Source organism: Desmodus rotundus, chromosome 9 (assembly GCF_022682495.2).
Source record: "Desmodus rotundus isolate HL8 chromosome 9, HLdesRot8A.1, whole genome shotgun sequence".
Lineage (NCBI taxonomy): Eukaryota > Metazoa > Chordata > Mammalia > Chiroptera > Phyllostomidae > Desmodus > Desmodus rotundus.
In genome coordinates, this window is record NC_071395.1 from 41,035,861 (window position 1) to 41,049,788 (window position 13,928).

Sequence of the window (13,928 nt, forward strand, 5' to 3'; positions counted from 1 at the left end):
GCCAAGGGCTGGAGGGAGGGCAGCCATTGTGCCTAGGCTGAGCCCACACCTACACGTCCAAATCTGAATCATCAGCCTGGTGAACTCCACTGGGCCCACCCTGTTCACTCCCAACTCGAGTACCACCTGAGGCTCTTTAGGTGGTGGCAGGTCTTGGGGTGCTTTGTGCCTTTTGCTGAACTGCCCCAGGTCTGGTGCTGGTGGAAGCCAGCCTTAGTTTTCGGTATGGTCTCTCCCACATGTGTGCAGGCCCAGCACAGGCAGCTACTAACCACAGATCACGTTGTAGCTCCTAACAGGAAGCCCCGGGGCTGCATTATCTATAATAGCCACGATATGGTGGCAGCCTAAGTGCCCATCCAGAGGTATTATGCTGAGTGATGTAAGTCAGATAAAGACAAATGCCACATGATTTCACTTATATGTGGGATCTAAAGAGAAAAATAAACAAAACAGAAACAGACTCATAGATACAGAGGGCAGACAGAGGGCTGAGTGAAAAAGGTGAAGGGATTAAGTATAAACTGGCAGTTACAAAATAGTCACGGGGATGTAAAATATAGCATAGGGAAGATAGTCATTAAAACTGTAATAACCATGTGCAGTTTCAGGTGGGTACTGAAATTATTGAGGGGACACTTCGTAAGTTAAAAAATGCCTAACCACTATGGTGAGCACCTGAAGCCAGTGTAAAGTAACAGTGAGTGCCAACTGTAATTGAGATATCAAAAAAAGAAGCAGTGCAAAAGTCTTTTTCTGTTAAACTCAATTATATTTTTTGGTAAGACGATATTTCACTTTCACGATTGAAAATGTAGCATCTGGGTTGAGATATGCTGTGTGTGTAAAATATCCACTGGATTTCAAAGGCCTGTTGTGGGAAACAAGAATATCAAATATGTCATTCATAATTATTTTATACCGATTATAGTTTGAATTGATATTTTTACTACATTATTATATTCAACACATTGAACTGATGTTTTGAACTATTAAATAATAATCAAATTAATTTGGCCTGTTTCCTTTTACATGTTTAGAACTATAGCTACCAGAAAAGTGCAATTACACATGTGGCTGACATATTTTTATCAAGTGGCACCAGCCTAGTGGTTTTGGTTTTCCAACAGCCCTGTGTGGTACATGCTCTCATGTGTGTCCTCATTTTGAAGGTGGGGACAGCAAGTGGCAGAGAGGTTCGGCCACTCATCTGAGGGGCTGAACCGTGAAGCCCATCTGACCCTCCATCAGGAACGTAACTGCACAGTTGGAAACTATAATGGGTCCCTCCTTTGGTGGTTCGTAGGCGGATCCCATTCTGGCTGTGGTCACCTACGTGGGGCTGAGCCTCTCTCTGCTGTGCCTCCTCCTGGCGGCCCTCACCTTCCTGCTGTGCAGAGCCATCCAGAGCACCAGCACCTCCCTCCACCTGCAGCTCTGCATCTGCCTCTTCCTGGCCCACCTGCTCTTCCTCACGGGGATTGATCAGACTGAGCCTGAGGTAGGTAATTTCACCAAATTGCCTTGTTATCATAAACAAATACATCATCTTGCCTTGAGGAAAGATGGGAAGAGAGGCAATAATCACCTGAGGGAAGATACAAGAGTCTCCATTTCGTCTCTCCTCTATAATTTTAATAAGGCCTGGACTTTCGGAGGTGCCATTGAGCAAAGTGGTTGAGATCAGTCCGATGACAGCAGGCCACTTTACAACAGCTGCTGTAACACGTGAACTTCAAAATGCTGTGGCTTGTCACACGAGTAGTTCACTTTACCCGTATGGATCAGCAGAGGGTGAGCAAACAGGTTTGAAGGGTGTCTATCCTCTGGCCTCAGGCTGAGGAGGCTCTTCTATCTCCCATACACAGACAGCTTCCCAGGTCACCCTGGGGTCCTTCCCATTCTCGCCAACTGGAAAGGGAAAAGAGGATGGCAGAGTCCCGTGAGTGAGGTTTATATGGGCCACCTCAGGAAGTGGTGCATATCACTTCCTCTCCCATTCTGTTGGCTAGAATTCTGTCACATGGTCACGCCTAACTGCAAGGCATGCTAGGACATGTGGTCTCTGGCTGGGAAGTCATTTCTTAGAGACAAATTTGCAATCTTCAATAGAATTGATGGAGGCTGATACTTTGGGTGGACAGTGGACAGTGTCCTTGCCATACAGTCTGTACTTAAACTCAACTCTTCGTTTTACTTGCTAAATGACTTTGTTGAAGTGACTTTCCCTTTTTAACTTCCTCTCTAAAACAGGGACATCATCATAGGGCTCTAGTAAGGGCTTAGCAAGATAAAACAGTGTGGATTAATCACTCAGAACAATATTAGCTGTTTTTAAATAAAGGTTTTATTTATTTATTTTTCAACAGATGGGAAGGGAGGGAGAGAGAAGAGAGAGAGAAACATTAATGTGTGGTTGCCTTTTGCATGCCCCCTACTGGGGATCTGGCCTGCAACCCAGGCATGTGCCCTGACTGGGATCGAACCGGTGACCCTTTGGTTAACAGGCTGGCCCTCAGTCCACTGAGCCACACCAGCCAAGGCACAATATTAGCTTTTATTTTCATCATGATCACGATCATCATTATATTTTCACACCTAGGAAGAATTGGTACCAGCTCTTCTCTAAGGCTCATTTTAACCCTGAAAGACTACGATCTCCCCATTAGAAGGTTATAAAAGCACTACTTTTCCCCCCTAAAAGGCAGTAAAGTGCTATGGTTAAGAATAAATATGGTCTCTGCCGACATTTTGGATTTCAAATACTTTTTGTTTACCAGTGTAATCTTTGGAGCGATTTTAACTTCTTTGGCCCTTAGTCTCTTCATTTCAAAATGTGCAGAAGTTGGCCAACTACAGTGCTCAGGTCAATTCTGGCCCACAGTCTGTTTTTATAAATAACATTTTATTGGAACCATGACTGCCGATGTCCAAGGGATAGAGAAGATGGATATCCTAGCTCAAGAAGAGAGAATGAATTCATCCTTCCTGTACCTTTTGGTTCTATTCTCTCCATGCATGGACCAGATGATGCCCACCCTTATTGGTGAGGGCCATCTTCTTTAGTCATCTACTGATTAAAATGCTAATATCTTCCAGAAACACCCTCACAAACACCCCCAAACATGTTTCATTAGCTCTCTGGACATCCCTTAGCCCAGTCAAGCTCACACATAAAATTAACCATCACAGCCTCCCAAAGGGCAAGGGCAATGGAGTATTTATTTAGCAATGCTCACTGGTCATGGATTTGAGGGCTGGTCCCATGGCATTCATTCCTTGGTGTTTCTGGTCTGCCCCAATGCACGAGGCAAGCAGACTTCAATGGCCAGTAAAGCCCCCAGAAAATGTGTTGGCTCAGGCAAAATGGCACAGGTGTTGGAACTGAAATTCCAGCCAGCATTCCGGAAATAAGTTCTGAGGATGTCATCAGGTGCAAACATCGACACTACCTTCCTAACTCTTCTTGCCCTTCCAGGTGCTGTGCTCCATCATCGCAGGGGTACTGCATTACCTCTACTTGGCCTCCTTTGCCTGGATGCTCCTCATAGGGCTGCAGCTCTTCCTCACCGTCAGGAACCTCAAGGTGGCCAACTACACCAGCGCAGGCAGATTCAAGAAGCGGTTCCTGTACCCTTTAGGCTATGGGATTCCAGCTCTGATTGTGGCTGTGTCTGCAATAGTAGGACACAAAAACTATGGAACATATACTCAGTAAGCATGATGAGACCATTTATGGTGGAAGTGGTACCCATGGCCAATACATGATCTGAAATCAAAAAAACATTGCTTTAAATTCCACTTTCTGGTTGTTAATTATACTTCAAAACAGTGCTTCCTTAAGCCTGGGTTTTATTTTCTACTGGTAATTCCTAGAGCTGTGGTTGTCAGCATCTTTGGGGTTAGATCCCTTTGAGAATTTTGGGGAAATTCAGGGTCTATTTCCCCAGACAAGTGTACACACACACAACATTTTTAATACAACTTGATAAAGTTCAGGGGCAAGCGAGCAAACCCATGGCCCCACATTAAGAACTTGTGGGTTTTGTGACTTTAGGATTCTGAAACAGTGGGTTGACTAGGTTGAGGTTAATCTTCACAATGTAATGAATAACAATAGCAACAAATCTCAAGGGTGTGTGCTGTATCAGAGATAGTGCTTTCTGTCTGAAGAAGCTCATCTCTTCCTCGGCACTGTTTATTACATCTGCACAGGACATCTGGACCTTAGTGCATCTAATAAACTTTCTGAAGGTCAAGTCTAAAAGAGAGTAAGTCAAAATTCACAAGGCAGTGTTTGTACAGCCATGTGGAAAGTTTACAAAGCTCTGCAAAGGTAGTTGATGAAGTTAGTATTTTGGCAATGGGACTTGGGTAAGGAAGTAGGTGCGCCTGTGCTAAAACAACAGGCGGAGGCTGTGTGTCTTGAAGTTGAAAATGCCTGGTCTCCAGCTTGATCCCTGTGTCTTGCCAGGATGGTTCTGGAGAGGGTGGAGTATATCAGGAGTTTGCAAAGTTCTACAAAGCGCCAGATTGTAGCTGTTTTGCAGGCCACGTGGTCTTTGTGGCAATGTTGCCCTTGTTGTGTGAAAGCAGCCAAGTTGTAAACGAATGGGTATGGCTGTTTCAATAAAAAAATTATTTATAAAACCAAGGGATGGATTGGATTTGCCCCTTGGGCCATAGTTTGCAACCCTTGGAATAGAACTAAGAGTGGGAGCTTTTCTGCCCGCCGAGTGTCGGTGCTTGCTTGTTTTTGCCAGTTTCATATTGCCCAGTCCCCTTTCAGAATGTTCCACTACCTTTGCCAAGATAGGCCGTGACAGAATAGTCTTTTGGTAGTTTTTATAGCTATAGTTGTTTTTACAAGTTTATTGAGATGTGAGGGATATTCAGAAAATCGCACATATTTAACGTACACATGCGGATGAGTTCAGACATATGCATACGCTGTGACACCACCGCCACAATTGAGGTAACAAACCCATCCACACCTCCCAACGTGTCCTGGTCACACCCAGGACATTGACACTGAAGCAATTCACTGATCTAATTCATACAGGTTTTACTTGTACTTCTTTGTGTGTATTTAGTTCTGTGCAATTTTATCACATGCATGGTGGTCTAATAACCACCAAAAGGTTCCATTTCATATGATCCCCATTACATAACACTTTTCAAGGGATGTAATTTTTACTCTTTTTTATTATAACAATCATTATCCGGATACCTACATTTACTGAGCCTTAACTCTGTCAGGAGCTGTATCCAGAACTGTGCGCACATTACTTCATTTAATATGTCCTACAAGATGCATAAGAGGAAAACGTTAATGAAGGAAATCAAAGAAAGCTCAAATAAATGAAGACATAGTTCATGTTCATGGAAAGACTGCACATTGTTAAGAAGTTAGTTCTTCCCAACTTGGTCTATAGGCTCCCAGCATTCACAATCAAAATTTCAGAACACCGTGTGGATATTGACAAACTGGTTCTAAGGTTTATGTGGAGTGACAGAATACCTGGAATAGTTAGCACACTGTTGGGGAAGAACCAAGTCACAGGATTGACCCAACCTGATTCCAAGACCTGGTGGACAGCCATTTAAGTTTTCTCAGTACTTCTGTCAGCCCCACGTCGCCGCACCTGGAGGCACCAAGGCTCAGAGCACACAGCCCGTATCAGGTGAAGCCAAACCTGAACTAAACAGCTCCTGGCGCTGCTCAGATCTTGTTACAGAAATGTGTATTAACACCTCCCCCCTCCCCCCCGCCTTTTTTCCTGAGAAATAAGCAGTGAATCCTTATCTTTCTCTCCACAGCTGCTGGCTCAAGCTTGATAAAGGGTTCATCTGGAGCTTCATGGGGCCAGTGGCTCTCATTATCTTGGTAAGTGACCAATGATAGTTAGTTATGGGTGTGCCTGACCTCGGTGGGCCAAGCATAGAGAGTGTTTATCTGTTAAAGGAAAATGAGATGAAAATAAGGAAATACAGTCTGATGTGATCAAGCCCCTTACTGGAAATACCGTCTGCTAGTGTCTTTCCCTGGCTTCTGCCTTGGTGTAATATGACTCTGTACTGGGCATTCTTTTTTAAAATTCTACATTCATGTATCCCACAAATATTTAGCAAGTATCTATTCTGCGTAGGGTAACGTGTTTTCCCGTTGTCCAGGAACATTCCATTTATATCCACCATCCTGGTTTGAATGATAGTTTATATAGTCACTCTAATCAAGCACCAAGTGCCGCAGATTATATACTGTGTGCCGTTTAGACCAGAGCATAAGTCCCTACCATCCTTATGAAGCCTGTATCTTTTGGAGAAAGATTGTTAGGTCCACCTCAAGTTGGATTGCACGACATGGCCTCAAAAGAAGATTCCAACTCAATTTTGTATGCTGTTTCCACAGATAAACTTCACATTCTACTTCCAAACTCTGTGGATTTTGAGAGACAAACTTTCCTCCCTCAATAAGGAGGTTTCCACCATTCAAGACACCAGGTAAGCCCTGGTTGGTGTGGCTCAGTGGATTGAGCTCCAACCTGTGAACCAAAGGGTTGCTGGTTCGATTCCCAGTCAGGGCACATGCCTGGGTTGCAGGCCAGGTCCCCAGTAGGGGGCATGTGAGAGGCAACTACACATTGATGTTTCTCTCCCTCTCTTTCTCCCTCCCTTCCCCTCTCTCTGAAAATAAATAAAATCTTTTTAAAAAAGACACCAGGTAAGAATGTACCAGAATCAGTGATATTCACTACAGGACAACTCTGCCGGTAAGAGAGAAATCCATACAAAAGTGATATAAAATTTCCTGGTACTTGTACTAAAGAGTACATGAGGGACAACTTATAGAAGTAAAAACTATAATTTTCAGGTAATTTCATCTATTCTCTCATCTCTTTATTCAGTAAATATTCACTGGGTGCCTCATTTGTGTAGCCAAGAGTATCAACATTATCCTTTTATCCCTGTGAGTCCACTCACTTTTAGATTCCACTATCCTTGGTTGTAGGAACAATTCTCATTGGTGCTGACTTAAATTATTAAAAATATTGATGGCAACTCATATTAATTAGGAACTTGTTAGATGCTGGGCATTTACCAAGATTAGTTCATTGAATGCTCATGACACCAGCCTCTCTGATGGTCATACTAACATCCCCATTGATAAGAGGAACAAATTGCTCATCTTCCCCAAGAGTAAGAACCTTGCATTGGTGAGTCATGTGGACAAAACTTAAAGGAATTTCTGTCCAACATCAGACCTTGCCCTTGATCTCATGTACTTAGGAGACCAATCTAACCTCTCTACCTCAGTTTCTTTGATCCCGGAGGGTCAGAGTGTCACCTTCTCAGTGTTCCTCCATACTTCTACACACACACAGAGAACGATGTGCACACACATTTACACACATCAGCCCACCTAGCCCGTGGCCATCAACAATACCACTCTAGACACAATTTTTGTTTGAAGAAATCCAACACTGTGTTGTGTTCTGAATTCACATCATCATCATCCACATTTTTTCTTTTTAAAGATTTAATTAGTTTATTTTTAGACAGAGGGGAAGGGAGAAAGAGAGGGACAGAAACATCAATGTGTGGTTGCCTCCCACATGACCTCTACTGGGGACCTGGCTGGCAACCCAGGCATGTGCCCCGACTGGGAATTGAACCGGCGACCCTTTGGTTTGTAGGCTGGTGCTCAATCCACTGAACCACACCAGCCAGGGCCACATTTTTTCAATACCGATTTTCAGAATGCACTTTCTACAAATCTTCCAATAAGTCCAGGTAAGAGACTTTGCAGGGAAATGATTTCCAAGAGTAGAAGAAAGTGTTATTCTCAGAGGCAATAATTGAAAACATGGGCACTGCCAAATCTTCAAGCCACATACCTTTGTGGAAGCCACTTAACCACCTGAGGCTGTTAGGAAGTTTCAATAAAGTGAAGCACGCAAAGGATCGAACACAGTGACCAACAAGCAGCGAGTCCCTTATGAATGGTAGTAATTTTCTCTTCTTCCTTTTCAGGGTCATGACATTTAAAGCCATTGCTCAGCTGTTTATCTTGGGCTGTTCCTGGAGCCTTGGCTTTTTTATGGTTGATGAAGTTGGGAAGACCATTGGATTAGTCATTGCCTACCTGTTCACCATCATCAACGTCCTGCAGGGGGTTTTGCTCTTTGTGGTACACTGTCTCTTTAATCGCCAGGTAAAGCTAATTACTTTGTCCCTGAGCTTTATCGAATGGTTGTTTATTTCTTGTCCTTCTCTGACCTTTTATATTCTGAGGTTGCCTTGGTTCTGGGACGGAGGTTGAGCTGCTGCTTGGGTCTTTGCCATGTGCTCTGGGTTTCATTTAGCTTTCTCACATTGAGCATATCTCTTAAGGTCATGCATTCATCTGCTCAGGCAGCCATAACAAAATAGCAGAGGCCTCTTGTATCGTACACAACAGATATTTATCTTCTCAGAATTCTGGAGGCTGGAATTCTGAGATCAGGGTGCCACCACAGTCATGTTCTGCTGAGATCCGTCTTCTTGGCTTGCCTACGACCACCTTCTTGCTATGTCCTCACATAGGAGAGAGACTGAGAGAGAGCTTTCATGCTTCTTTCAGTAGAGACACAATCTGTTGAATCAGGACCCTACCTTATGACCTGATTTAACCATAACTGCTTTTATAAAGGCCGTATCTTCAAATTCAGTCACATTGCTGGGTTAGACCTTGAACATATGACTTTAAGGAGTGGAGGACAAACCAGTTCATAGCACAGCATGTTATCAGTCAGGATAAGGTAGATTATGCTGCAGTGACAAATAAATCAGGGTGTCCCCCTACCCCTAATTTCAAGGACTTACAACAATAAGATCTATTTCTTGCTCATGCTACAGAGCTACATGAGCTACACTGTCTTCATTTGGGGATGCAGGCTGAGGGTCAGCGCCCTTCATGTTCTCATGGCAAAGGGAACTGTGATCATGGCACCGTGTAGCTTAGCTCTCTTCCATTGGCCAAAGCAAGTCACATGGCCAAACCTGAATTCACCAGAGAGAGGATGAATAACCCTCCTGCAGTAAGGTGCACTTCATGGAGGGCACTGGCGTATTTGGCAAAATCTACCATAAACTCAGTTTAATCCCAGTTTTTCCACTGAGTGGGTAGCTTGTGAACTTGGGCAGGCTGTTTCCCTCTCTGAGCCTCAGTTGGCTCATCTGAAAATGTGGCAGTATCTATCTCACATTGATAATTAAATGAGATAATTCAATATCAATTCAGTATCAACCTCCACACAGTCCTTGGCATACATCAAGTTCTCAGTGAAGGTCATTATTATAATTTTATTCTTCACAGAAGACTGGGAACAGTTTTCCTGGCTTTTTCCCTTTGCTAATGAGTAGAACTACCAGCAATAAGATGCAAGTGACAAAATGACATTTTAACCCTTCATTAATTCCTCTTTTGTTTGCTAGTGCTTCTTAATGCTTGATACTCCTTACCCACAGAAGTAAAGTATACCTTAAGTGTTTCGGTAAATTTATGTTGAGTATTAAATATTCAGATGTCCTTTATAACTTTATGGAATTTAAAGGAAGACAACTCGTGGAATCTCATGGGTGGCTTAGTATAAGGGCTCTGGAGGGAGAATGACAAGATTTTGAAGGCTGGTTCTGTGGCCTTAGGCAAGTCAATATATCTCCAAGAGCCTCAATTTCTTCATCTTTAATGGTAGTTGGGTACAAGAAGTTCCTTACTGATAGAATTAAGTGATATATTGTATATACGTGCATTAAACATGGCGAGTGTTTATCACCATCACGGTCACCACCATCATCACCTTTGCTGTCATCATCATCACCATCACCATCACGACCATATTCCCTCTCATTATCACTACCATCATCACCTTTATAACCACCACCCGGCATTATTTTCACCACCACCATCATCATCGTCACCACTATCACCACTACCATCACTTTCATCATTATTGCTGTGTATAAAGTCTTATGGTGCTTGACATTTAGTAAGCACCTTTTCTACAACTGAGGAAATTTAAATAAATCAACACAAGCACGGCCAAAATTATACAGTAAACCAATGGAAAGAGCTGTAGAGAGCAAGGCTAGGCATTTACATTTTTAGTCTCCTATTTTAGGGTCCTTCCCTCTGAGCCAAACTCTGGATGTAACACAAGCCTCCATGTACCTCACACTTGCAGGTGCGAATGGAATACAAGAAGTGGTTCAGTGGGATGCAGAAAGGGCTTGAAACTGAAAACACAGAGGTGTCTCACTCTACTACCCACACCAGAGTGGTGAGCCCAGCTTCTCTGCAGTGCCGTGAACTTGTCTGAACCCAGCGTCTCATGCTGCCATGCGCATCTCGGCTTCCTGACCTGATGGAAAAGAGAAATTGCATTAGGTTCATGCGTTATCAAGCTGAAGTTTCTGGTTTTTCAGACCCAAACCAGAAAAACTATTCTTTCTTTTGCTCTCTCTCCTCTTTTACTTCCTTTCCCACTCTGTACAGCAGCCAGAATAGCAGTAAAACATGCAAATCAGATTATTTTACTTCCCTACTTAAAACTCTGTCTTTCTGCAACAATACCCCACAGACACGTCCCCTAGAGCAAGGGACATAAAGGAAAGAATAAACAAATGGGACCTTGTCAAAATAAAAAGCTTCTGCATGGCTAAAGAAAACAGCACCAAATTACAAAGAGAACCAACAGTATGGGAAAACATATTTGCCAATGATACCTCAGACAAGGGTCTGATCTCCAAAATATATAAAGAACTCACACAACTCCACTCCAGGAAGACAAACAACCCAATTAAAAAATGGGCAAAGGACTTGGACAGACACTTCTCCAAGGAAGACACACAGAGGGCCCAGAGACATATGAAAAGATGCTCAGCATCACTAGCCATCAGAGAGATGCAAATTAAAACCAAAATGAGGTACCATCTCACACCGGTCAGAGTGGCCAACACAAACAAATCAACAAGTGTTACAGAGGATGCAGAGAAAAGGGAACCCTAGTACATTGTTGGTGGGAATGCAAACTGGTGCAGCCACTGTGGAAAACAGTATGGAATTTCCTCAGAAAACTAAAAATTTTGACCCAGCAATTCCACTGCTGGGATTATACCCTAAGAGACCCGAAACACCAATCCAAAAGAACCTATGCACCCCAATGTTCATAGCAGCACAATTTATAATAGTCAAGTACTGGAAGCAACCTAAGTGCCCATCAGCAAACGAGTGGATCCAAAAACTATGGTACATTTACACAATAGAATTCTACGCAGCAGAGAGAAAGAAGGAGCTTATACCCTTTGCAACAGCATGGATGGAACTGGAGAGCATTATACTAAGTGAAATAAGCCAGGTGGTGAGGGACATAATCAACAGAAGAAAAAAGCAAAGAAAACATAATCAGTGACATTGAAATTAAGGACAATCTAACAATAGCCAGAGGGGAGTGGAGAGGGGATAGTGGGGAGAAGGGAATTCAGGAACTACTATAAAGGACACATAGACAAAACCAAGGGGGAGGGAGGTAGCTTTGGCTGGGGTGGGGAGAAAATGCAGACAACTGTAATTGAACAACAATAAAATAATTTAAAAAAACAACAACATAACTCTGGCTTCCCATCACATTTAGAATTGAATTGAACCTCGTAGCATCACTTAAAATTGGCCCAAAATCCCTACTCAGGTGTGTTGGCTGCTTTTCAGTTCCCTGAGCTTCCCAGGCTCATCATCACTGCCTCAGGGCCTTTGCACCAGCTGCTTCTTCCATCCCACTCTCATTAGTATTCACACATCAGCTGAAATATCCCCTCAGAGATGGTTTCCCTAACCATTCATTCTATGCTAGCCTCACTTACTCTGTCACAAATTCTATTTTAATCCTCTGCATAACATGTCTCATTATATGGTATTTATCCCAAGACATCAATGTGATTGCCTTGGTCAGTCTCCCCCTCTGTAAGCTTCATGGCTTGGACTGCTATTGTTTTCCTTTTGCCTGGTGAAGTGCCTGGCCCATAGGCTTAATTTGTTCTGAGAGTGTAAACTTCCTGTTCAAGGATGAGGAAACCGAAGCTGAGAAAGCTCAAATGGTTTGCTTAAGCTATGCAGCCAGTTAGAGGAATTCGAACACAGGTCTGTTTTCCTTCAAAAGTTGGCAGCTTTCCTTGGCTGTCGCGAGAATTGTTACTTCAGATGAACAACCTTTGGGCCAGCTGCTCACAGAACGTGCAGTTTCGCATCAAGGCTAATTCTGCTTTGTGGCTGCTGACTGTGTCCTACCATGACCTGTTTTCACAGTCACCCTGTGGCCGAAATCACCGATGGTCAAAGGATGTGTTGGTCTGATCTGTCCCAACATACATGGCCACCAGGCGCATGTCATGTGGTGGACTCCATAGCATAAGTTCTGGGGCTCGCCAGGTCTGAGTTTGAATCTCGGTTCCCTCGGGTTCCGGCTGGCAGACGCTGGGAAAGCAGCTTACACTCTGGGAGCATCGTCGTTAGTGTCTGACCGAAGACGAAAGTACTTTATGCTGAACTGCGTCAGCACCGCTTTTTATTAATTCCAAATGATCAAGAGCCAACTATGTAAGACCCCAACAATAGCTACAGTCCTTTGTCTTTGAACAGTTTACAATGAAAAAGCACACATTCAACCTTAAAATCTTTATTAATTGTCTGTAGCATTTAAGTGATCCATCACTATCGTGTTAATGGAGTCAAAGCTCCTGGGATGGAGCCCCAGCGACACCACTTCCCGGATCTGCGACCTGGCACGAGCCACCGAATGTCTCTGTGCCTCAGCATCTTCATCTGTAAAGTGAGCATAATGTCTCATCATAAGGATAAATGAGATCCAGTGTGTTAGGTGCTTAGAATGCCACCTGACACCGTAAACACTGCGAATGTTTGTAAAAAGATGACATAAGTAAAAAGGCCATCTGTGATCGGGTGCGGGGGAGATGTAGAGTCAAATACTAGGGTCTCTTTGTTCAGTTTTGGGCCTTAGAAAGTCTGGCTTGTCAGCCCAGGGCCTGACGGACTTTTTAATTTCCGGGTGTTAATTCCTCTTCAGCCTTTTCTTCATGTCATCTCCCCCAGATAGGAGGACCCGGGGAAGTCATCGGAATTCTTTCACAAAGGGGACACTGCACCCGTCCCACCACAGCCTGGGACTTATCTTGTCACTGGTTTTTGGCAAAAACCAGAAAACTGAGCTGCTTATGGACGGAACCCCACTGTGGTCACACGTGGGTTGGACAAATGCCATCATCTGTATCTTTCCTGTGAAAATGAGTCCTGTCTCCTTCCCCTGTTTTGGCTTCTGCTGCCAAACAAGAGAGTATGATTCATGCCACCAGCTGGCTTTGAAATTTTGTGGTTCCCCTTGAAAAGTTGAAATTTAGGGAGACTCTCCTGGTTTTTAAAATCATGCGATTTCAAATTTACATGTATAAAACTTGCATAAAATGAAGTCTTTTTCAGGAGGACAGTTTGGCACAAACTATCCAAATTTACGTGCATAACCCGTTCATTGAAAATTCCATTGCTAGGAATTTGTCCCAGGGACGTCGCAATCTGACGTGCAAATTCAGAGTGGTGTGGACACAGAGAGATCTGACCGGACCACTGGGGAGGAGCAGGGAGGGGCTGTAGGAGGAGGTTCCCCGGCTTGTTGATGCACCACTTTCCATCCCACTGCTGCCATGGAAACAAGGTATGGATCCAGCAGGACTGTTTCAGTAATTAATGATATATCCATAAAATGTAATAAATAATATGCAGTCAAGTTTTTAAAATGAGGCATATTTTCATGTGCTTTTAGAAAAAGGCCTGTAAAACGTATGGGTCATGTGGAAAACACCGTGTGCAGTTTGATGAG

At 43.5% G+C, this 13,928-nt stretch overlaps 2 protein-coding genes across 3 annotated transcripts in view; one reads left to right on the top strand and one right to left on the bottom strand.

Moving 5' to 3' along the window:
• Positions 1–10,361, top strand: part of LOC112312243 (putative adhesion G protein-coupled receptor E4P) — a 31,317-nt gene extending 20,956 nt beyond the window's left edge. For both annotated transcript variants that reach the window (XM_045202577.2, XM_024568640.3), the window contains exons 12-17: positions 1,307–1,501; positions 3,479–3,714; positions 5,821–5,887; positions 6,413–6,504; positions 8,035–8,215; positions 10,227–10,361. In XM_045202577.2, the coding sequence (XP_045058512.2) occupies positions 1,307–1,501; positions 3,479–3,714; positions 5,821–5,887; positions 6,413–6,504; positions 8,035–8,215; positions 10,227–10,361 (906 nt within the window). The remainder of the gene's footprint in view (positions 1–1,306; positions 1,502–3,478; positions 3,715–5,820; positions 5,888–6,412; positions 6,505–8,034; positions 8,216–10,226) is intronic.
• Positions 10,320–13,928, bottom strand: part of CFAP92 (cilia and flagella associated protein 92 (putative)) — a 50,088-nt gene continuing 46,479 nt past the window's right edge. The window contains exon 14 of the mRNA XM_045202573.2: positions 10,320–10,403. Within this exon, the coding sequence (XP_045058508.2) occupies positions 10,372–10,403 (32 nt within the window). The 3' untranslated portion in view covers positions 10,320–10,371. The remainder of the gene's footprint in view (positions 10,404–13,928) is intronic.